We start from the raw sequence: 23,681 nt of genomic DNA on the forward strand, positions 1-23,681 counted from the left end.
TCCTCGTTAATTAGTATGGTATTCTGTCATCACCAGTGCCTGATAGCTCTGAGACCAATCCATGAACCTTGTAGTTTTCCATCCACTCTCTTGTGTAAAATGTAGGAGTTTTAAAACATATTTTCAACCAGTCCTGCTGCTTTGAAAGTTTTGCTGTCACCTCGACTTCTGAAAGTTCCAAATATTCTTAATTCTAGAGTCTTTCAGGGGGTCTGCTGTGGAAATTGGTTGTTTTTTCAGTTTTCTCCATTAGGGCCAAATTCAGCTTTTTGGATCTGCTGTAAGTTAGTGCCCAACTTCCATCTGTTTTCTAGCTATCAAAATCTTGCATTTGTCTCCTCTCCTTTCTCTTTGTCCTTTTGGATTTATGCCTAAAAGAAGAAAAAACCTTGAAGGTTTTATTTTATTTTTTTATTGGTGTCTGGGGACATAGTGGAGCTAACTAAAAATGTGTGTGTGTTCACGGTACCGTCTTTTATTGGAAATCTCAGCAGTGCCATTTGCATGATGTTTCTCTATCACTTATTTACATTTTGTGATAGTACATTTTTTTTTTTTAATGCGGTGAATGCACTTTCTTAGAGAGGGCTTACCTCCCTGATCAGATAATCCACTTTCTTATGTTCTGGTGATATTCTCCAGCATTCTAGAGAGCCTGAACAGATTATGTGAGGTTGTCTCTGCTGAAGCAGTAACCACCAATTCAGTAAATTAAGACAGAGTCCCTGAGGCCTCTTGAAGACAGACTCACTGGCAGAGAACAGACTATATCAGGCTTTGTTCTCATTAGGGTCTATAAAGAACCATGTGCAAATACCACTGTCTTCGGGTGAAAGAGTATGTATTTACTAACCTTACTAACAAATGTTTTGTACTTACTGACATATACTTTGTATTTATTAACCATATATATATATATAAAATATATATATATTTACTAACCTTATATATAAGACCGGGTCTTATATTAATTTTTGCTCTAAAAGACACATTAAAGCTGATTGTCTGGCTAGGTCTTATTTTCGGGGAAACACGGTAGGAATATAAATGAATACACGAATTTCCTTTAGAGATACAGTGGCATTAAATGTCATTTTGTCTAGTTCTTTTATTTTGTAAATATCAAAACAATTATCTCTACCTAACACTTCTTTTTCCTATTCTTCAGTGTCCTTTTTTTTTTTTTAATAATTACAACTTGTGAAACCGTATACATAGTCCAGATTCATAATTAAATCCTCTGTTACGGTTGAGGAACTTAAAAATCGTGTAGGAAAAATAAAGTTGAGAGAGGAAGACTGAGAGTGAACCTTTGAAAGTCCTAAAATACTTTTATATTTACTAAAGATTAAAGTATTTTTCACAGGGGAATATCAAAATTGTAATTTAGTGTTGCATTCAGAGAGTTGTTTAGTCCTCTCTTTGCATATTCAGCTTCTCTCCGATGTTATGACTTGATGTTGACTCTAAGCAGACTTTGACACTTATGATAAAAATTAAAAAAAAAAAAAAGTGGTGAGTGACCTTTTAAGGCTCTGTTCAACTTACCAATGGCCAAGCTGTGTTTTCTCAAGCGCCCTCAGCAATGTACAGGATTGTGTGCAGCTTAAACTCTACCTCAGGTAGCTGCATGCAAGAGCCCATCAAGAAAGAGTACTGACACCTGGCAACCACTGACACCTAGCAACCACTTCCCATCTTCTTCCCTCCTATGGATCCAAGGTTTAACCCCATTTCTCTCAAGTTTCCTTTATTTTTCACAATGTTGCTTTGCCTAAGTGTCTATTTCTACGCAGGATTTCATTTTACACCCCTTTTTCTAATGATCCTCTACAGGAGTGATTTAGCATCTTACATACTAAAGGTCAAATTCTCATGGGTTAGGAAAGGATGATGGGTGTTAACTGAGTATAACATTTTCATGCAACAAAAACTCATGGGTGGGGAGATCTTACTACATATATAGAACATTTTCCTCCTGTCAGTTTTTCTTATTTACACATCAAAGGCAAGAATATATAGTCAGCCAAACACATAGTCAACTAATTTATTGACTGAGCAAAATTGTCCCTATTCCGTCAAGGAGAGTTTGTTCTGAATTAGACTATAGTTAATTTACTTGTGTGACTGCTTTAGTGTTTTTATATATGCTATTTCTCTTTCCCCGCAAATGCTGTTTTCTTATTATATACAACCTGTGTGGAGTTATGTTTTCATAATTGACTTACATGTTTAGCGAGCCACTTTTACTGCTATAGTCGGTAATCAAAGCATTATCTCACTTAAATTTTTATCTGAAGATCTCAAAAAGCTTTGGCCATGATTATACCTCCTTGTAAAAATAATTGTTAGCCTGCTTTTGATTAAGGTGGAGAGATCAAGAAATTATCCATAGACCTTCTCACTGGCTCAGGGATTGATCAATAGCTGTAATACTCCCCATCACCTAGGACAACCTTAAGTCTTGACATTCCTGTAACAAAAAAGCATTCCCCACGCTTTAGGCCCCAGATCTCTATTTCTTAAGTACTTTCAGTCTCAAAAGAGCTTACTTTTACAGTTTGGTTTGTCCCATTTAGTATATGATACCCTAATATTATAGCTTTTACACCCTTGAGGAAACAATTGTAAAGATACCTGGAAGGTTCCTCACATTCGGTGAAATTGCGCTTTCGGCAAAGCACTAATTTGAATCATTAAATGTTCAAGGTAGGTGTGGTAGCCCCTTAAGTAATTGTGATACTAGCAACCCAGCCATTGCACATATAGCACTACAGCTTTTTTATTCCTGTCATGTATATAGTATCTTTCTTGAAGTTATAGAAGCACTCTTGTGAAACGTCAGTTGATGGTACTTGTGATGGAATGAAGAAATCTGAGAAAAATGATCATTCCTAGCCTGAAAATTAGAAGTTTTTTAAGGAAAATTGTTTTTTTAATTCTTAATTAAATTTAATTCTTAATTAATTTTTAATTTCTTAATTCTTAATTAATTTTTTAATTGTTTTTTTAATTCTTTTTTTTCAGTTATAATTATTCAGTGTTATTTTATATTGGTGTCCAGTGTACAGCATCATGATTAAACAATTATATACTCTATGCAGAGATTTCCCCTGATTAGTCTAGTACCCACCTGGCATTATACATAGTTATTGCAATATTAACTATATTCTCTATGCTGTACTTTTACATCTTCATTACTATTTCATAACTAACAATTTATATTTCTTAATTCCTTCACCTTTTTCACCCAGCTCCCCAACACTCCTCTTATCTGGCAACCATCAGTTTATTCTCTGTTCCTATGAGTCTTATTTCTGTTTTGTTCGTTTATTTTGTTCCTTAGATTCCACATATAAGTGAGATCATGTGCTGTTTGTCTTTGTTTATCTGACTTATTTCACTTAGTAATATCGTCTAGGCCCATCCATGTTATCACAAATGGTAAGATTTCATTTTTTATGGCTGAGTAATATCCATTGTATATTTGTACCACATCTTCTTTATTTAGTCATCCACTGATGGCCCTTACGTTGCTTCCGTATCTTGGCTATTGTAAATAGTTCTGCAGTGAACATAGGGGTGCATGTATCTTTTTGAATTAGTGTTTTGCATTTCTTTGCATAAATTTCCAGAAGAGGAATTAGTGGGTCCTATGGTAGATCTATTTTTAATTTTTTGAGGAACCTTCTGTACCGTTTTCTATAGTGGTCACACCAGTTTGCAATCCCACCAACAGTGTATGATGGTTCTCTTTTTCTCTGCATCCTCACCAACACTTGTTTGTTGATTTATTGATGATAGCCATTCTGACAGGTGTGAGGTGGTATCTCATTGTGGTTTTAATTTGCATTTTTCTGATGATTAGTGACATCGAACATCTTTTCATATGTCTATTTTGGAGAAGTATCTGTATGATTTTTTTGGAGAAGTCTGTTCAGGTACTCCGCCCATTTTTTAAATTGGATTGTTTGTTTTCTGGTGTTGAGTTTATGAGTTCTTCCTAAATTTTGGATGTCAACTCCTTATCAGATATAGCATTGGCAAATGTCTTCTCCCGTTGAGTAGGCTGCCTTCTCGTTTTGTTGGTGGTTTCCTTTGTTGTGCAAAAACCGTTTTCAGTTTGATGTAGTCCCAATTGTTTATTTTTTCTTAGTTGTGTCTCTTGCCCAGAAAAATATTACTAAGAGCAATGTCAGAGTTTACTTCTTACGTTTACTTCTGGGAGTTTCATGCTTTCGTGTCTTACATTTAAGTTTTAATACATTTTGAGTTTATTCTTGTATATGGTTTAAGAAGGTGGTCCAGTTTCATTTTTTTGCATGTATCTATCCAGTTTTCCGAACACAATTTATTGAAGAGACTGTCTTTACCCCATTGTGTATTCTTGCCCCCTTTGTCATAGGTTGAAGGACCATATAGGTGTAGGTTTATTTCTGAGCTCTCTGTTTTGTTCCACTGATTTATGTGTCTGTTTTTATGCCAATACCATATGCTGTTTTGATTACTATAGCCTTGCATTGTAGTTTGATATCAGGTAGCGTGATACCTCCAACTGTTTTGGTCAAGATGGCTTTGCCTACGCAGGGTCTTTTGTGATTCCATGTAAATTTTATTTTTTTCATATAAATTTTAGGATTATTTGTTCTAATTTTGTGGACATGCCATTGGTACTTTGATTGGGATTGCATTGAATCTCTAGATTGCTTTGGATGGTATGGGCATTTTAATGATATTAATTCTTCCTATCCATGAGCATGGGGTATCCTTTTCATTACTTTTGTCTTCTTCAATTTCTTTCTTCAGTATCTTACACAGTTTTATGAGTACAGGTCTTTCACCTCCTTAGTTAAATTTAATCCTAGTATTTTATTCTTTTTTGTTTGTTTGTTTTTAAATTATAGTTTATTGGGGTGATAATTGTTAGTAAAGTTACATAGATTTCAGGTGTACTGTTCTGTAATACATTATCTATATCTCACATTGTGTGTTCACCACCCACAGTCAATGCTCTTTCCATCACCATATATTAGACCCCGTTTACCCTCTTCTAGAACCCTCCTCCCCCTTTACCCTCTGGTAACCCCTAAACTATTGTGTGTCTATGAGTTTTTGTCCCTTCATTTGTTTGTCTTGTTCTTTTGTTGTTTTCAGTTTTATGTACCATATATCAGTGAAATCATATGGTTCTCTACTTTTTCTGTCTGACATTTTGCTGAGCGTTATAATCTCAAGATCCATCCATGTTGTCACAAATGGTATTATTTCATCTTTTCTTACCGCCGAATAGTATTCCACTGTGTATATATACCACAACTTCTTTATCCATTCATCCATCGAGGGACATTTTGGTTATTTCCATGTCTTGGCTACCGTAAATAAAGCTGCAATGAACATTGGAGCACATGTATCTTTATGGATAAATGTTTTCAGATTTTTTGGGTAGAAACTCAGGAGAGGGATTGCTGGATTATGTAGCAATTCTATTGTTAATTTTTTGAGGAACCTCCACACTGCCTTCCATAGTGGCTGCACCAATCTGCATTCCCACCAACAGTGTATGAGGGTTCCTTTTTCTCCACTGCCTCTCCAACGCTTGTTACTATTTGTCTTGTTGATGACAGCCATTCTAACTGGGATGAGGTGATATTGTGATTTTTATTTGCATTTCTATGATGATTAGTGATGTTGAGCATTTTTTTGTATGTCTATTTGGCATTTGTTATGTCCTCTTTGGAGAAATGTCTCTTCAGGTTCTCTGCCTATTTTTCAATTGGGTTGTTTGTTTTTTTGTTGTTGAGTTGTATGAGTTCCTTGTATATTTTGGATATTTGGATATATTGGAGGCGCTGTTTGCAAAAATCTTCTCCCGTTCTGTTGGTTGCCTCTTTATTTTGTCAATGGTTTCTTTCGCTTTGCAGAAGCCTTTAAGTTTGATATAGTCCCATTCATTTTTTTTTAGCTTTAACTTCCCTTGCCTTTGGAGTCAAATTCATAAAATGCTCTTTGAACCCAAGGTCCATAAGTTTAGTATCTATGTTTTCTTCAATGCAGTTTATTGTTTCAGGTCTTATGCTTAGGTCTTTGATTCATTTTGAATTAATTTTGGTACATGGTGACAGATAGCAGTCCAGTTTCATTCTTTTGCACATGGCTTTCCAATTCTCCCAGTACCATTTATTGAAGAGGCTGTCTTTTCTCCATTGTATGTTTTTTGCATCTTTGACAAAAATTATCCATATTTATGTGGGTTTATTTCTGGGTTCTCAATTCTATTCCATTGGTCTGTATGTCTGTTTTTCTGCCAATACCATGCTGTTTTGATTATTGTTGCCCTGTAGTACAAGCTAAAGTCAGGGAGTGTGATACCTCCAGCATTTCTTTTTTCTTAGGATTGATTTGGCTATTTGGGGTCTTTTGTGGTTCCATAAAAATCTGATGGTTTTTTTATTCTATTTCTTTAAAAAATGCCATTGGGATTTTGATGGGGATTGCATTAAATCTGTATATTGCTTTGGGTAATTAATACAGCCATTTTAACTATGTTGATTCTTCCAATCCATGAGCACGGAATGTCTCTCCATTTCTTTGTGTCTTTTTTCTTTTAAAAATGTTTTATAATTTTCAGCATATAGGTCTTTCACATCCTTGGTTAAGTTTATTCCTAGGTGTTTTATTGTTTTTGTTGCAATTGCAAAAGGAATTGTTTTTTCTTATTTCTTTTTTTTGAGATTTCATTGTTAGTATATAGGAATGCAGTGGATTTTTGTACGTTGATTTTGTGGCCGGCAACTTGACTGTATTTGTTGATTGTTTCTAACAGCTTTTTGGTGGAGTCTTTAGGGTTTTCTATGTATAGCATCATGTCATCTGCAAAGAGTGATAATTTAACTTCTTCATTCCAAATCTGGAAGCCTTTTATTTCTTTCTCTGGCCTGATTTCTCTGGTGAGGACTTCCAACACTATGTTGAAAAGCAGAGGTGATAGGGGACAGCCCTGTCGTGTTCCTGAACGTAAAGCAAAGGGCTTCAGTTTTTTCACTGTTAATTATGATATTAGCTGAGGGTTTGTCATATATGGGCTTTATTATGTTCAAGAATTTTCCTTCTATACCTATTTTATTAAGTGTTTTAATCATAAATGGATGTTGTATCTTGTCAAATGCTTTGCCGCATCAATTGATATAATCATATGATTTTTGTCCTTTATTTTATGTGATGTATCACATTGATGGATTTGCATATGTTGAACCATACTTGTACCCCTGGGATGAACCCCACTTGGTCGTGATGAATAATCTTTTAAATTTATTGTTGCATTCGATTTGCTAGAATTTTGTTTAGGATTTTTGCATCTGTGTATTTTATTCTTTTTGGTGCAATTGTAAATGGAATTGTTTTCTTAATATCTCTTTCTGATAATTTGTTATTGGTGTATAAAAATGCAGCTGATTTCTGAACTTTGATTTTGTATCCTGCTAACTTCACTGAATTCCTTGATCATATCTGATAGATTTTTGGTGGAATCTTTAGGGTTCTATGTGGGTGCTGTTTATTCTGCTTCATCACGCCACTGAAGCCTTCTGTTGTATTTTTCAATTCACTTACTGTATTCTTCAGCTCTGTGACTTGTATTTGGTACTGGCTGTTTGTTGGAATTCTCACATTGTTCATGCATTTTCTCCTGAGCTCCATGAGCATCTTTATGATCATTATTTTGAACTCTTTATTGGGTAAATCACTTATCTCCATTTGATAAAGGTCTATTTCTTAGTTTTTATTTTCTTTCATTTGGAATTGATGCCTTTGTTTCTCATTTCCCTTGACACTGTATTGGTTCCTATGCATTAGGTAAAACAGTCACCTCTCCCAGTCTTGAAAGACTGGCCTTGTGACCATGTTTCCCCGAAAATAAGACCTAGCCAGACCATCAGCTCTAATGCATCTTTTGAAGCAAAAATTAATTTAAGATTTGGTCTTATATAGGTCCCAGTCTTATACATTAGTAAAATAAGACCAGGTCTTATATTAATTTTAGCTCCAAAAGACACATTAGAGCTGATGGTCCGGCTGGGTCTTATTTTCGGGGAAACACGGTAGGAGATGAATCTTACTGTTCAAGCTGTTGATTGTCTTTCAAACCTTTGTGATTGTCCAAGTTACCTACTTTATTCTTGGTGGCTCCCAGTAGTTGAGGGTGTTTCAAGACCTGTTAATGTCCAAAAGGGTAAGATCTCAGTCAGCACCTGGATTCAGGCTAATTGGAAGCCAGACTCTGAAGCCGCAGCTTTTAAAGTACGGGAATATGCCTCTTTCAGGAGATACTGGGAGAAGAGCATTTCTGTCTTCTCCCTTCACACTGAGCCTTGGGGTTATAGCCAGTTAAGAGTGGTTTTTTTGTTTGGTATTGCATAGTTGAACCTGAATGCAAGCCCACTGGCCACCAGGCCAGTCTGTCAAGGGATTTGTCCTCTGGACAAGAGCCACAAAAACGAGGGTGCCAGATATGTGCACAAGCTCCTTTCTTGGAGACACTGGTACCCTGGGGCTGGGTATCAAGAGTGCCTGCTGGCCTGTCTCTGGAGCGTAAGGGAGTTAGCCCCGAGATGTGTGCGGAATTAGAAGCCTACCCGTTGGCTACAGCTGTGAAGAAAATCTCATTGTCTTCTTTCAGAGACAGATTGCCTGTGTGTGTTTCAGTCTGCTGGCTGTATGCTGCTGGTCCCTTGGTGGTATGTGTGTGGGGGTAGTTGGTTAAGAACTGGTTCTTTTACAGTCCTGTGAGACCCACACATGTAAGCCCCACTGGCCACCAAAACCAGGTGACCAAGGGTTTTCTTCTGGATGGCAGCTGCAAATGTGTCAGAAGCTCTTTTCTGGGAGATAGCAGCAACCTGGAGCAAGGCAGAGGGAGTGTGAAGCTAGTAGCACCAGCCCTCAGGTCTCTGGAGAGGATTGCAGTCAGCTTTTCGATGTGTTTCATTAGAAGCCTGCCCCTCTGGCTGCACCTACAGCTAGGCCCCTGGATATGTGTTAAATTAGATGCCTATCCTTCCTGCTGACCCTTTAAGATGAGCAAATAGGGGTCTTTCACAGAAAGATTGGGCACTTGCAGTCAGCTGTCTCTGGGCTGGGCCCTTGGGTAGGTGAGTCCGTGCCTGCCAGCCGTTTAAGAACTGTCCTCAGGTTGCTTTTGCCTTGTGGGTCTCATGGATGCAAGCCCCATTGGCTTGCGAAGTGAGATGTTTTGGGGGCTCATCTTTCGTTCGCAGGTCTTAAAAGTTAAGGTGACCCCTGTGGGGTTCAACCCCCTTCAGTCCTCAGCGAGAAGCTCAGGGTTGTGAGTTCCTTCCCAATTGTGGGTGGCTCTGCTGGGGGTGGGGTTTTTGGCAAGGTTGGGTCTCAACCTCTCCTACCCATTTCTCCTTTGCCCAATGTATATGTAGTCACTCTGCTAGTTTTTGGGTTTCTTTCAGAGGAAATTGTTCTGTAGGTAGTTGTGTATTTGGTGTGTCCATGGGAGGAAGTGAGTTCAGGATCCTCTTGTGTTGCCATTGTGAACCAGAATTCTCTAGTTTCTTAGAGAGGAGAGACGGTGTGTGGTCACAGAATACTTTTTTCTGGGGCACACAAGCCAGTATTATTTGTGTGCATACAGAAAATAAACTGAAGGGGGTTGAACCCCACATGGGTCCGTCACCTTAACTTTTAAGACCTGCGAATGAAAGATGAGCCCCCAGAACATCTGACTTCGCAAGCCAATGGGGCTTGCGTCCATGAGACCCACCAGGGAACAGCAACCTGAGAATTCTAAGATGACTCCCATTACCCCACCTCCTGGTGTACACGCACCTTCTGTCAGTTATGCAATCAAACACAAATTGCTTTGAAGCAATTTTGCAGATGTAATCAGGTCCCAAATCCAGTGACTTTAAGAGAGATTATCTGAGTGGGTTTGATCTGATCAGGTGATCCCTTAAAAGGGATCAGGCCTCTCGACGAGATCCAAAGCGTGAGACGGGTTTGTCACAGGGAGCGTCTCATTGCTGGTATTGAAAATGGCAAAGAATGTGGGTGGCCTCAATGTGGGAGGCCCCTCGCAGACAGACTGAGACATCTGTCCGACAATTGCAAGGAACTGAATTCTCTCATAAGAACTTAAGCTTGGAATAGGACCTTGAGCTCTACGTGAGAATATAATTCAGCGGACGCATTGATTTTTCGCCTTGTGAGACCCTGCACAGAGAACCAGCCATATCATGCCTGAACTTCTGACCTACACAGCTAAGACGTGAGTACTGTTTTATGCCTCTACATTTGTACTAGTTTGTTACAGCAGCTCTAGGAAACTAAAACAACGGAATATTTTGCTTCACAAAATTGCAACTATTTGTTAAATATTTATTGATGTTAAATCCACATTACACCAGCACAACAATCCAAAGTAGTATAATACTATTTTTTTATAAATACAACATAAAAGGTGGCAAAATAATGCTACTTAATCCCAAACCCAGCAAATTAGCAAAAAAGTCACATTCAGAAAAATTTGGCAAGTAAGATATGACATAAGTCAATACTAGAACATAGGTAAGTCCATGAGGGACTTTGTATGGTATCTTAAATTCCATATTAGTAATGCATATAAGTGTGATCAAAGAAACTTGTACCACTGCAGAGAACATCTGCCACCCAGTGCTCAAGCCCATTAACCATTTAAAACTTGGTTGGTGTTCTTACAAAGAAGTAGAAAGCTGTACATGTGAAGCAGTAATATGAAATATATAGGGTGGTACACAAATATAAAATTATTTTAAAAAACACTATGTATTGAATTGAGTAACTGTGCTAAGAGAGTTCAACATTTTTATTATAAATAATGAGAGATACGTGTTTTGCATAAGGAATACAGTGTTTTCTTTTCATAGCAAAGTACCATTAAAGCCTCATGTTATGATAGTAGGCCAAATTGTTTTTTTTCTCCTTTTTAAAGTTTATTGGTTCCGACTTAAAACGATCAAGTCTGGTCAGAATCAACTCAATTTAGCTGATGCAGAATTGTGTACATTTAAAAATTAGTCTCTGCTGAGATGCCTTTACAAACTACTCAGAATTCAGCACCTTCTTAAGGCAAGGTTTCACAACAGCAGGGAAGTGAACTAATATTTTCCATTCACCATATCTTGGTGCCATTGGAAAAAAAAACAACACTATGGCACAAACCTGTTTTTGTCTCTACTAAGTCTCCATTTCCCTCAAGTAGACTAGATGCTACAGGCAATTTTTCATTTATGCCAATCTTGCAGTCTCAATCCATTTTCAACTTGCTCTAAACATCTAAAATCTTCTACTACACAAACGTCAGACACGCTAAAATTTCCATAGCACATATGCTCCAAACTTTCAGCTGACCCTGGATTCCCTGACCGGTGAGTGGCAGTGTTTTTCACCTACATGTTAGATTAATTGTCAAGAAAGCCAAAGAAAAGCCTGTCCTTTAACATGTTTCCTGCCCCTTCTTTTATCTGAATGAATACAATGTAGTAAATACGCGTGTAGCATTTTCCTTCATTCTTCTCCCTACTCTTTCCAAACCCCTCTTTCCTCCAAATTCTATGTGCCTTGGTCACTTGGGTGGTTTGGATGCCTTTCTTGGAATGGACTGTAATATATTTTGGCTTTATTCAGAATACTTTATATTATTTATATTTAAATTAGCCTTTCAATACGGTTTGTAAATTAGCTTTCTACCAAGGTAGCATGAAAAGAAAATACAATACAAAGAAATAAAGGTTATGAAGTAAGGTATTAACCTTGTTAGAAAACTCTGGATATTATTAAAATTTAAGGCAAGTAATTCCTTATGGTTTAATATAAAACAGTTTGCAAAGACAAAGCATTTACTTGGATTTCTTTGCATTTCCTCTTTCATCCTCATATATTGCACTTGATTCACTGTAGCTGTCTGAATACACTGCCATTTTAGAATCATTTTAGTAGCAGTTGTACAATTGCCTCATGTTAAAAGCATTCCACACTATCATGCTATGTAGCACCTAAAGCTAGTGTTTTAAAGGCACTTTTGATAATACAAATTGTAGTTACCTTTGAACAATTGATTTCCTTTTAGCATTTCAGACCACTTTAATCACAGCAATTCAAAAGTTTTAAATTGGATGATGAATGTGAATTTTCTGTGCAACGTGTACATTTCTATTAGCATCGCTTACTTAAATTCTAAGAAAAATATTTTTTTATTTCTTACAGTCAAAGGTATGTTTTTGCCTTTTACATACTGTGACAAAGGAATATGCTGGTCAAGGCAAGGCTGTTTCAGTGTTTCAGTTTCAACAAGAATGTTGGATTACAGGTCCTCACTTTCTACCAAGCCGGGATTCAGTGTCAGGTGAGATGGACTGGCTTCAGGTTGGAACGCTGCTTTGATGTCTAGTCCCTGGTCTGAAAGTGCTGCATAGCGACTGGCTGAGGGGCGTACTTTTTTTGGCTTGGTGCTCTGTGGCTGCTGATGCCACTGGGCTACAAAAAAAGAAAATTAGGCTGTTTTAATCAAGAAATAACTGGAAAGCCCTTAGATGTTTCAAATAAATACAGGATGTCTTTTGATGTATACCAGGTACATGTTCTTTATGAAAAACTGAACGCATCCATGGTACAAATCCTAAAGTTTAAGGATAGTTCTGCATTTTACCCATGTTGCAGATGTACTGTTTGTACAGGGCAGTGGGGCTATAACAGATAATAAAGAGAAAGTATAGTTTATTTTAAAGTAAATACTTGCCGCGGCACAGGGAGTCCTTTGAGATAGTCTCTAAGTTTCCTAATTCACCTCTCCCCTCTTAAAACAAAACAACTTCAGAGATCAAAATGAATAAATGCCACAATAGTGAGAGTAGTATGGTGTTTGGGATGGATGTTTAATCCATTGAAAGGAACTGGGCAGTAGGGAATGCTGAGCTCAGTCCTTTCCTGAAGAACCTCACAGAGCTACTTCTTATTCAAGAAGAGGTAAGCTCTTTGTTTTTTTCTAGTGGTTTTGTGTAACTAGATCCCATAATGCTTTTGTACTAGTTTGTAAATTCAATGAGTGATTTTCATTAAATTTAGGATGCATGTAGACAAATATACATACACAAACACTCACAAACCTATTATTGCTCAGCTGCTTAAGATAAATTAGTGCTTTTCTCATTAAGCCCCAAAAGTATGCATTCCAGGATCGATGTACCCACGTTTAGAGTGCATTAAGACACTGTGCTAGGATTATAATACAGGAAGAAATGTTAAAAAGGCAGTCATTTGCAGAACACGGTAATAAGAATAAGGTGAAAAACATGTGGTTATGCTTTTGCCTACTGTTAATGCCTAAGGATGCTTGAGTAAGGAAGCCACAGCTGACTAGCCCACATAAGAGAAATCAGCATGCATATTTTGCTAATGCAAAGTTCCTGAAAGATACTTGGGTATTTGTTCTCCTGGTGTAGTTCACTATTAATGTTGAGAAACTATAAACAGAAAGAGAAAGAGCAATATGAAAATTTTAGCCAAAAATACCACTACCGTTGTAAGATTACATAAAGTAGTATGATTTGCTGTTCAGATGTCTATTTTTTTCAGCGTTTCACGACTAACTGCAAGGAGATGAGATGAGGCAGTACTCACTGTAAACATCCAGCCTGGCAGTACAGGACACAATCCCTGCTTCATTCTTGGCCGACACCGTGTACCAGCCGGCATCTTCTTTCGTGGCTCCCTGAATGAGCAGGCAGATGTAGCCGTGGGTATCCTGGTGCATGCTGGGGAAAAGGATACAGTCATCAGGGCTCTAAATGCTTAACAAGTGGCTGTGGACAGGAAGCATCGTTTCTAATTAGCTCGTTAGAAACAGAATTGCGCGAGTAGAGAATAATGGGGTCATACTTATTCTGGAGTGGCTGCGGGTCCCACTAAAAGGTAATGGGAGACAAGAGCAGACGTCGCGGGCCTGAACACATCTCTGCACTTAATTTCTAGTTAAGGATCTGCCTTTACAAAACCACTGAATAGTTTCTCTGTCACCACTGAAGCAAATGAATGCATCTGTTCTTTTAGATAGAAAGATAAACACACAAAAAAACCCACCATTAGATTAAGTTAGAATGTGTTTTGTCGTCGTATTCCATTCTAGCGTCTTTCTGAAAGCTTAATCATACATTAGGGTAAAGAGTGTTTTTTGTCTTTGCTGTGGTCAGTGGCGTGACTCTTACCCAGATTTACACGCCATATAAAGTATCTGTTTATATATCGTTAGGACCAAGAAGTTATGAATCAGGTTAAGTCACTGTGTATTCTTACCTCACTCGGTCAGTACTGTGAGTGAGGGATTCATTTTCTTTCTTCCAAAATATCTGAGGTGGTGGCACTCCTGAAACACGGCATTCCAGTCGCACTGGGTACCCGTCAGCAACTCCTGTGTTTTGCAGCTTCTCGATAAACACGGGGGGTTTGTGCGCTTCTTTAGCTGAGAAAACATGAGATGAATGATCTATCAGTGATAGACAAAATGCACAATAAAATTATTCAGATGCTTTTTGCAATATTGCTTAAATAGAGCTTTTCACTGCAGGTGGTACAATGCTGGTCCTCTCTCCAAATTCTTCTTTTTTTTTAAAGAAAGGTTCCTGTGCTTCATCCACTCATTTATTTCCTGGATTCATTCACTTCTGACAGGACCACACAGTCCACTGGGCATCTGCCCCACAGAATGACTGACAGGCTGCAGGAGACGACGGCTTCACTACTGATTGTTACAGTGCAGTCACAGCCGTGACCAACCACTGCCCCCTAGTGACGCTGAGGACAAGTGTTGCTAAGAATCGGATCCACTTCGAGTCCCTCCCTGCTACCAGAAAGGTTTGCTATGAAAATTCTGAAGATTTGTAAGTCCTGGCTTGAGTGAAACATACCATGGGATTTAAAGGGGGGCAAAGTACAGGGGAAACATCTTCATCTAAATTTGGCAGCTTTCAATAGTTACCTATAAACTAGGAATGTACATCCTATTAAGTACAGATCCCAGTTTGTATTCTTTGAGGGCTATAAAAAAAGAAAGCTTTATTTATGATTACCTTGAAGGAAGGACGCCATAAAAAAGGATAACTTCATTAGTCTGAAAAAATCAGAACTGATAGTTAATACTCTAAATATCCCCATCCAGTGGGAAGTGATTTTTCTTGGATCTGAGTGAAAACAATTTCAGAGGAAGAATAAAATTTAGTTATTTTCTTCTGAGCTACCAGCAATGAATACAAGGATGCATGTCTTTCTGCACCACTCCTCATCCTCTGGAATGACAAATGTATCAAGGCAGCCAGCGAGAGGCAGGTGAAGAGGATAAAAATTCTACCTGAAATGTTCAAATACCCCAGACTGTCTAAGACTTTGAACTATGTAGAGGTGGTATTTTTCTTGGACTTTACATGGTTACCTGACCGGGGCTGTTTAGGGGGAAGTGGGAACAGACCTCAGTATATAAAATGAGGCTTAATGTCGTAGCAGCTCGCCAGTAAGAATAATCTCTGCCGTTTTGGAGCATGGCCGTGCAGGGTACTGGTGCTGCAGAGCGTCCTAGATTTAATCCTTATAAAAACTCGCTGAGGCATTATGTTCTGATTTTACATATGGGGAAACGGAGTTGCAGAGATGTTAGGTATTTGCCAAAGGACACAGCTAGTAAGCGAGAGCTGGGACTGAGACTTGATGTCAGAGACCTTGCTTTCAAGTCCCGTGCACTGCCTTCTTCTAACGGAAGTGCTCCGAAGCAGATGGAGACGGCAGTCCTGAAGGACAGACAGCACACTGCACGGGAGAAAAACATTGGTTTTCGTCTGATGAGGGACAGGTAGTTACAGGGCTGACAGAGGTCAATCCGAGTGTGTAGTACTACTGACTACACAAAATGTGAAAGCATGGCTACCAGCACTGCAGTCCACACATTTATCGTGTTTTCTGTGTGGAAAACGTCTTTGTGCTATTAGCAGAATGATTATCAAGGATTTTAGCCAGGACCTCCTGGGCTTTATTCTCATTGCTACTCTATTTTTAGTAGTGTCGGGTGTACAAAGCAACATAATAATTAGACATACCCCTCACAAAGTGATCACCCCCTGCCCCCAATCTGCTACCTCTCTGATGATCGTATAGAGCTGTTATGCTACCAATGACTCTATTCCCTATTCTGTACTTTACATCCCGTGACTATATATACAGAGGGTGCCAAAAAAAAGTATACACATTTTAAGAAAGGAAAAGAACTATTAATATTGTAATACTCAATATATACCGATAACAAAAGATGAATACAAGTCACATTTGACTTCTGCAATGACAAAAGGTGCTCAGAGTGGTTACCATCAGTGTCCAGACACTTCTGATTACAGTGAACTACTGCTTGAGCAACGCTGACCAGTGTCCACTTGTATACATTTTTTAGCACCCCCGATACATATGTGTGTGTGTATAAACATTAGTTGACATGCAATATTATTTAACTTCAGCTTCAGGTGTACAGCACAGTGATCAAGCATCTACACTGTCCATGAAGTCATCCCCTGAAGGCCGCTACTCTATTTCTTGAACGAGCTCAGTGGCTCGCAGTGCGTGGAAGAGGACCAGCAGTCAACAGACTGAATCTCTCCCTCAGCTGACTGTGCGCGACTCACCTAAGTCTAATTTCCACATCTGTCAAATGAGGAAGAAAATTTGCTCTGATTCCCTCTTAGGGCTGTTATGAAGACCAACTGAGATAATGTATATGAGGCGCTTTATACACAGAGGTATGACAAATAAACATGTTTTCTTTAAAAGAGAACAGATCTCAGAATCTTTACTTATGCTCAACTCTTAAGTATGGTATAAACCTTTCCATAAATATATTGTCCTTACCTCAGGGTAAGACTTCACATAACAATACTTGAACGAAGTTTACCTCACAGTATAATCAACTAAAAAGCAAATGTGTGTTTAATTTGACTGACATTGGGGGTAATGAAACGTTGAGCATTTTTGACTTTTGACATCAGTGCATGTTACATTGATTTAAAAACCAGGTATAGATGTAGAACTTGATGCATAAATCAATTCTTATACATCAAGTTTGGTTCTCAGAGCCTGTGCTGCCGTTGAGCTTTCCTTATGGAACACCAAGCGCAACACACACGAGACATAGAGTGATCCAGAGAAACCCAAATCCTTTTCTCTCTTGGCCAGGCTCGTGGGAGAAAGGAGGGATTGATAACAACAGCTACAATGAGGAAAAATTAATGTTTCTGATTTGCTAAGCCTCATAACATGTCTCAATTGGCTACTCTGACGAAACAATCTGTCTGCAGAGGTCCGATTTCTTTTCCCTGCTGGTTACTAATGCAGGATTAGCTTACATTTCTAAATCTCATGTTCATGCTGGGAGAGAGAGAATTCACAGACAAGCCCTACCTGCAACCACAAGCTCCAGGCTGAACGCGTTCTGTCCCGCTCGGTTAGTGGCCGTACATGTGTAGATGCCGGCGTCCCGCGAGGTGACGGGCTCTATGATCAGCGAGTGCACCCCATTCTCACGCACGAGCATCTTGTGGGCACTGTCAGGGCGGATTGGCTTCCCATCTAGTTGCCAGCTGAGGTCTGGGGTTGGTAACCCACTGACCTAACCCAGAAAGAAAATGCATGAACTTCTCTAATATGAAAGAAAATGCATGAACTTCTCTAATATGAAAACAATGAAATCAATAGCTGAGAAACCAGCATAAATTCCCCCTTTGGTAGTAAAAGAGATGGCTTTTAGTATCAGCTCATGTTACTGTTTTGATTAAGCCCTTTCAGTGGCTTCCTAAGCACTCATGGGCTCACTTCTAAACATTTCTTCTAGAGCAACCTAGAAATGAAATGGGGATCAAAACAAGGTCTGTCACCATCTTACCTCACCAAGGGTTATAAAGATTACTGGGATGATGGCAGCACAGGGCCCTGAGCTCTTTGGAAAAAAGTCTAATCGTAATAACAACAACATACTCAGCTGGCACTTACACACAGTAAGGCTTCTCATCATAGAATTGCCACAGCTGTGGAGATATTAGTTAATGCATCCATCAGCAGCAAGGCTATTAGTTTATAATCCTTGAAACTAAGTAACAAGAACAATACAAAATTAGCCAGAAAGCCATATCAACAAATTAGCATCACAATGGAAACATAAAATCTTGAGACCGTGACAGTTGTGTTGACCAGACATCAGACAAAAGCGGATTTAATTGCTAATAAATAACAAGTTGTGCTGTGAAATGGTAGGGATGGTTGCCATCTGTCAACTCTTTACGGCTTTGCCTTTGATTTTGAATGGGGAGAGAAGCACCACTAAGGAAGGCCTTTTTACCCCATCCCAAATTTACTAGTGGGAAATTACATACAAAAAGATGTCCGCTGGACTGGAAAACAATTCTTTTGAAGGCCCAGTTCTGCCAAAATCAGCCAGGGAACTCAAATTTCAGTCCTGCTACATGATAATTCATTTATACTACTTAAATGATGCCCCACCCCCCACATATCACAAATGTCTAGAGAATTTAAAGGAAAAACATTAAATTACTGGTCAAAAGGATGAAGAGATTTTGGAAGAAATCGTTACGCAGCTTGGCTTCTGAGAGGCTCAGGCTCGTATGTTCTCCCATCTGTACACCTGCTGTCCCCCAGCTCTCTACATACTCATTTACCTGTCTGGAGGAACACATGGGAGTGCACACTTGGGGTCAGGTTCCAGGCCTTTCCCAAATTTAGAAAGAAAGCAGCACTACTTGCTCCTGCTTCACTAGGTGAGAACCTACACCAACAGGGCTGTATACTGACTGAAGCCACAGCCCGTTAGTAGGAGATGCGTAAAGCACTGCAGTCTCAGATGCGTAAAGCACTGCAGTCTCAGCCTGCCCAGTTCCCAGTGGACAGTTACTCACGTTAAGGCGAAGGGAAAATGCCTGACTCCTCTGCCCTTTGTCTAACCGCAGCCTTCTTGGTTGTATAAGTAAACAAAGCTGGTATCACGAGTTTCAGGTCATTATAATCAGGTCATAATTTGAACAGATCCTTTTATTCTTTTCATATTCAAGCCCAGATTTACTTTTGAAAAAAACAAATGATGCCCAAATCCTCTGAACACCCTTTGTGTTCTGCAATCCCAAAGAGAACCAGCAGAGGGAGCCCAAATTTTAAAAACCTCACCTATCTTTAAGAGCTAAAATTTGAACTTCAGTCAATAATGGGGCAAAGAAAAAGAAAACATGTCAGAGTAATAGTTCTTAAACATTTTTGGCCTCAGGTTCGTTTGAGAAATTGATAAAAGTTATATCACACACAATCTTGTATACAATTTCAGAGTTCACACATACAATGAAACTTGTGTACCCTGAATTAAGAAGCCCTGCTGTAAAATGGGTGAAAGAAGGATGTCACTCTAACGTCTCTTAGAAATAGAAAATGGGAGGAGCAAAAGTCAGAGTAGACATATGGATACAAAATTTGTGTGAAGAGTGAAGATCAATTAATTAATGATCAGGACATATGCCAGATTCAATACATGTATTCCTTTAACAAAATGGGAAACTTAAAGGGATAAAACCTCCCAGCGACTTTCTGGAGTATGGTATAGGATTCTAAGTAACGAATATATTTAATAAACATTTAAGAGTAAAGGAAAAGGGTGATTTAAAACAGTGTGCAACCATCCCATATATTTCACTTAAGCTGGAAAACATTTTAAACGTGTATACTTTACATAATTTCCAAAAGGAACTAAAGAGAAATGGCAAAGGGGTAAGACAGATTTATAGGCAATAACAAACTCTTACTTTGCAGTCCATTCTGCAGAGTTTTCCTTCTTGAACAGTCAGATCTCCAGGAGCCTGCAAGAAGTGAGGCCTGAAGAACCGCTCTTGAATTGGTTCATTTTCATCTCCGCTGTCCCTTGATCTAGAACGGGGCCTTAGAACAAGACAGATAATAGATGGAAGGATAGACACTACATAGATAGCGTTATGTCCAGGCTCTTAGTCATGGATTTTTTGTAATATATGGGGTAATAATATAATATTCTTACCTGATTTCTACCCCTAAGATTTACACTTTAAAAAGTCAGCAAGGCAAAATCTTGTTTCATTTGGAAGTTTATTATACATAGTCTATTTGCAGATCTTAAACAGTTCTGCTCTCCTAATTCTTAAAGCCACTATAAATCATAAAAGGGGAAATAGGAAAAAATGGGGCAATCGATACTAACCTATTTTTTCCTAAATATTTTTAAAGCTGTATGAGAAATAGCAGCAGCTGTTGCTCATTTATTCATTACCAAATCTTTTTCAACATTAACTATGAACTTTCTACTGTGAATTTAACCTTACAGGAAATCAGAAGTTCTTAGCATGTTATAAAAAACAAACTACATTTTTAGGCAGGTTTTCTTTTTTATCGGTTATCCATGTACCTAAATACACTTTTTCCCCCCTTTTTTGGTTTAAAATAAAACTGTGCACATCTCCCAGACTTTGTGTCTTTCTTGCTTTTAAAGATGTTTCCAGCGGCACCTTCAAGAGTGATACAACTTAAAGTAATTGCAGGGAAGACGTAAGAGCAACATGTTGAATACAAATGGTCAGTAATCACAAGATAAGTTTAAAAACACTTAACTAGAAAAAATAAGATGGAACAAAAAAATGAAAGATTAGTTAAAGAGGCTAATAATTATCAGTTTTTATATAGGTTATTCTTCTCTAGGTACAGATCGGATTTTTGAACAGACTGCTTATATGGGAGACACTGACACCTGGAAAAGCTTAGCTATATTGAAGACCACAGGAAAAACAAAGGAACAGAATATAAGGCAGTGGACATGCTACTAAATGTTACGTTCACAGCCACCGGCTTAGCATCCTGCTGATTGCACCAGCATCCCTGTGCAATAAGCTCAGGGATCCTAGGGATGCAAAGCACACTCTATTGTTAGCAGATACTTGCTGAGCATTTAAAATATCGTACCTAAAAGATTAGGGTCTAAAATAAACGGTTGTGAACTAAGTAACTGTAAAATGAACATTAGCAGACAAGCTGATTTTAAGAAATGTAGCGGCCATAGTTTATAATACAGCTCTTGGTTAGAGGAGTTTGGGTTTGAATGATTTGTGTACCACCGACTAGCATTTTCATTAAGACGGCTGCCATTTCAAGTTGCGGAGTCTTGATGTCTTCCTATATAAATTGGGCCCTTTTTAACAAACTAGCGACAGAATTACCTGAGCTGGCTTAGCACATATTAGTGTTTGCTCCCTTCCGCTTTCTGAATAGCAACGGACCATAGTGATCCAGGAGCCATACACTGGATACCGTTTAAGATCGAATTCACATTCTGTCTTCAGACTCGTGTGTTCACTTTTACGGTCATCCTATAATTCTAATAATGTTGGATAAACGAAATCATAGTAAACCTATGGGAAGGAACATCTGAAATACCTTCTGCCATGAGGATGGCCGGAGGGAGAGCGGGGACTGCGACCTCTTTGGTTGACAGCCTGTACCATTAGCCGACCAGTACAACTGACACGGCCCTGTCAGAGACAACAGGAAAAGACATCATTTGCTATGCAGCACCGCTAACTGCTAAGCACTGTTTCTTCTGTGCTCCGTGAGACATTATGAACAAATCAGTGTGCCATGTTAGTAATGACACCAACCCCTCACAGAAATGTACTTTCCTTGAGTTAAATAAGCTTTACTGTTTTATCTAGGATGGCATTCAAAGTGACAATCCTCAGGGAATTCATTGTAATCTGCTAGTAAGGACTCCCAAACATGTGAAGTTGAGTTGTGAAATACAGTGTCAGGATGCGATGGGCTTGTGATTCCATTGTCATGGTCACATAGCTACTGAGTGTAGCTAAGTCTGAACTCAAACTAGACGACTTCAGTTTTCTGTTGGTTTACTTTTCAGTAAACGTATTTATGAAACGTTAGTGGTATCTCTTCCAAACACCCCATATTAGAAGAGATGCAGCAGATAAAATGAGCATTAGAGAAGTACGTACAGGGACGATAAGGAGAGAATCACGAGTACAGGACACCGTGTTCTGATCAACATATTTGAGATTTCAAAACCAGAAGCAGTTAAGTACCTAAAATATGTTGATCATCTAAAGCAGGGGTGTCCAAACTGCGGCCCGTGGGCCAACTGCGGCCCACAATCCATTGTTAATTGGCCTGCAGCAAATTCCAAAAATATATTTAGTTTACTTAAATAAACCAGGTGAGGCAATACGTACTTCACCTCGAGTGAGTGGCCCGGCTGTTTGTGTATTTTACCGCACATGGCCCTTGGTGAAAACCGTTGAAAAAAGTTTGGACACCCCTGATCTAAAGGCCTATCTAATGAAAAGCTGTATTTTCTCTCTTAAATTTGCCAGTTGAAAATATGATACATGCTGTCATATGGATAGACAAAAGTAATGGCCGGCCCCGACGACATGAATAAATCACTCATTGTTCCTTTCTGTCTTCTCCCTTCTCCTCATTTCCCCCCCTATTATAAGCAGAGTAGCAAAAATAGGTGATTTTCTCCTTCACTTTCTCCTCTCATCTCCCAGGAGAACTCGCCGATGTATTTATAAATTCTGACAATGGCCAAAAGGGAACCACAGTAAGAAAGGAAAACTGAGAAGCAAATGTATTGATTAGACTCAGGGAAGTCTAGCTCAAGGTTGAAAAGCGGCCCTCATGTGCACTTAACAGTCAAAATGAAATTTACCACTCACTCCCATTTTCATTCCAAGTTGCCCATCGAGACAGGTGACAGAAGCAAGAGGTGTTCTGTCATTTTGAAGCACTGCTTTCTGAGTTCCAACTGAGAGGGGGCTGGGGTGAGGAGAGGACACACTGTGGGGACACGGAGGGGAAAACCCCACAGCAGGATTCAGTGAGGGGCTGGGACTCCCTCAGTGCGACTCTCCAGATCCTCTCCAAGCCTGCACTTCTGAGGGCCGGAACCACCCAGAAAAGGCAAAGACACACGGGGGTGTAATACAGACAGAAGAATTAGGAATTACCAGATAGAAAGATGTGGTCATCAGGAAACACCCTCAAGTCGTCCTGTACCATTAGATACGCAAATTCCCCTAGCATTCACAATATTTGCTATTGAGGTCGCTCTTAAAATACGGCCTTTCCTGAAAATTTCCAAGGAGACGTGAAGTATGACATTATGATGGGGAATTACTTCTGACTTAGATTAATTGTATCTGAAGTTCAGTCCGCATGATACAAAGGCTGTTATGCTGAACTCTGCTTGGCAAACACTTGTGATTCCCTTAAGCTAACTTGAAATCTGAAAATTAATGTCATCTAACCCTTCCAAATCTGTACCTGCTTTAGAAAACCTAGATGTGATTTCCTTAGAAGACACCATTATAAATTACCCAACAGATGCATCCTAGCAGATACCTGAACACATGAACACGTAACACTCATGATTCTTTTTGAGCTTGAGGACAAGACTGTATGATTTGTTTTACACAAATACCTTCAACTATACTGATATATGGGATATGGCTTCCTTACTATTTGCTTTGCTGCTTCCACTAATAATTTTAATTTGGGTA

At 38.8% G+C, this 23,681-nt stretch overlaps 1 protein-coding gene and 1 long non-coding RNA gene across 3 annotated transcripts in view; one reads left to right on the top strand and one right to left on the bottom strand.

Moving 5' to 3' along the window:
• Positions 1-10,387: 10,387 nt before the first annotated feature.
• PALLD (palladin, cytoskeletal associated protein) overlaps positions 10,388-23,681 on the bottom strand; it is a 353,019-nt gene continuing 339,725 nt past the window's right edge. For both annotated transcript variants that reach the window (XM_033134495.1, XM_033134494.1), the window contains 6 exons: positions 21,544-21,638; positions 19,890-20,022; positions 17,491-17,698; positions 14,353-14,518; positions 13,681-13,814; positions 10,388-12,537 (listed from right to left, as the gene is read on the bottom strand). In XM_033134495.1, coding sequence (XP_032990386.1) covers positions 12,365-12,537; positions 13,681-13,814; positions 14,353-14,518; positions 17,491-17,698; positions 19,890-20,022; positions 21,544-21,638 — 909 coding nt within the window. In that variant the 3' untranslated portion in view covers positions 10,388-12,364. The remainder of the gene's footprint in view (positions 12,538-13,680; positions 13,815-14,352; positions 14,519-17,490; positions 17,699-19,889; positions 20,023-21,543; positions 21,639-23,681) is intronic.
• LOC117037950 (uncharacterized) lies at positions 12,280-16,845 on the top strand. The gene is made up of 3 exons (XR_004425597.1): positions 12,280-12,406; positions 14,728-14,910; positions 16,554-16,845. It is a non-coding gene; the product is annotated as an uncharacterized LOC117037950 (long non-coding RNA).

This window comes from Rhinolophus ferrumequinum, chromosome 18 (assembly GCF_004115265.2).
Source record: "Rhinolophus ferrumequinum isolate MPI-CBG mRhiFer1 chromosome 18, mRhiFer1_v1.p, whole genome shotgun sequence".
NCBI classification, from domain to species: Eukaryota; Metazoa; Chordata; class Mammalia; order Chiroptera; family Rhinolophidae; genus Rhinolophus; species Rhinolophus ferrumequinum.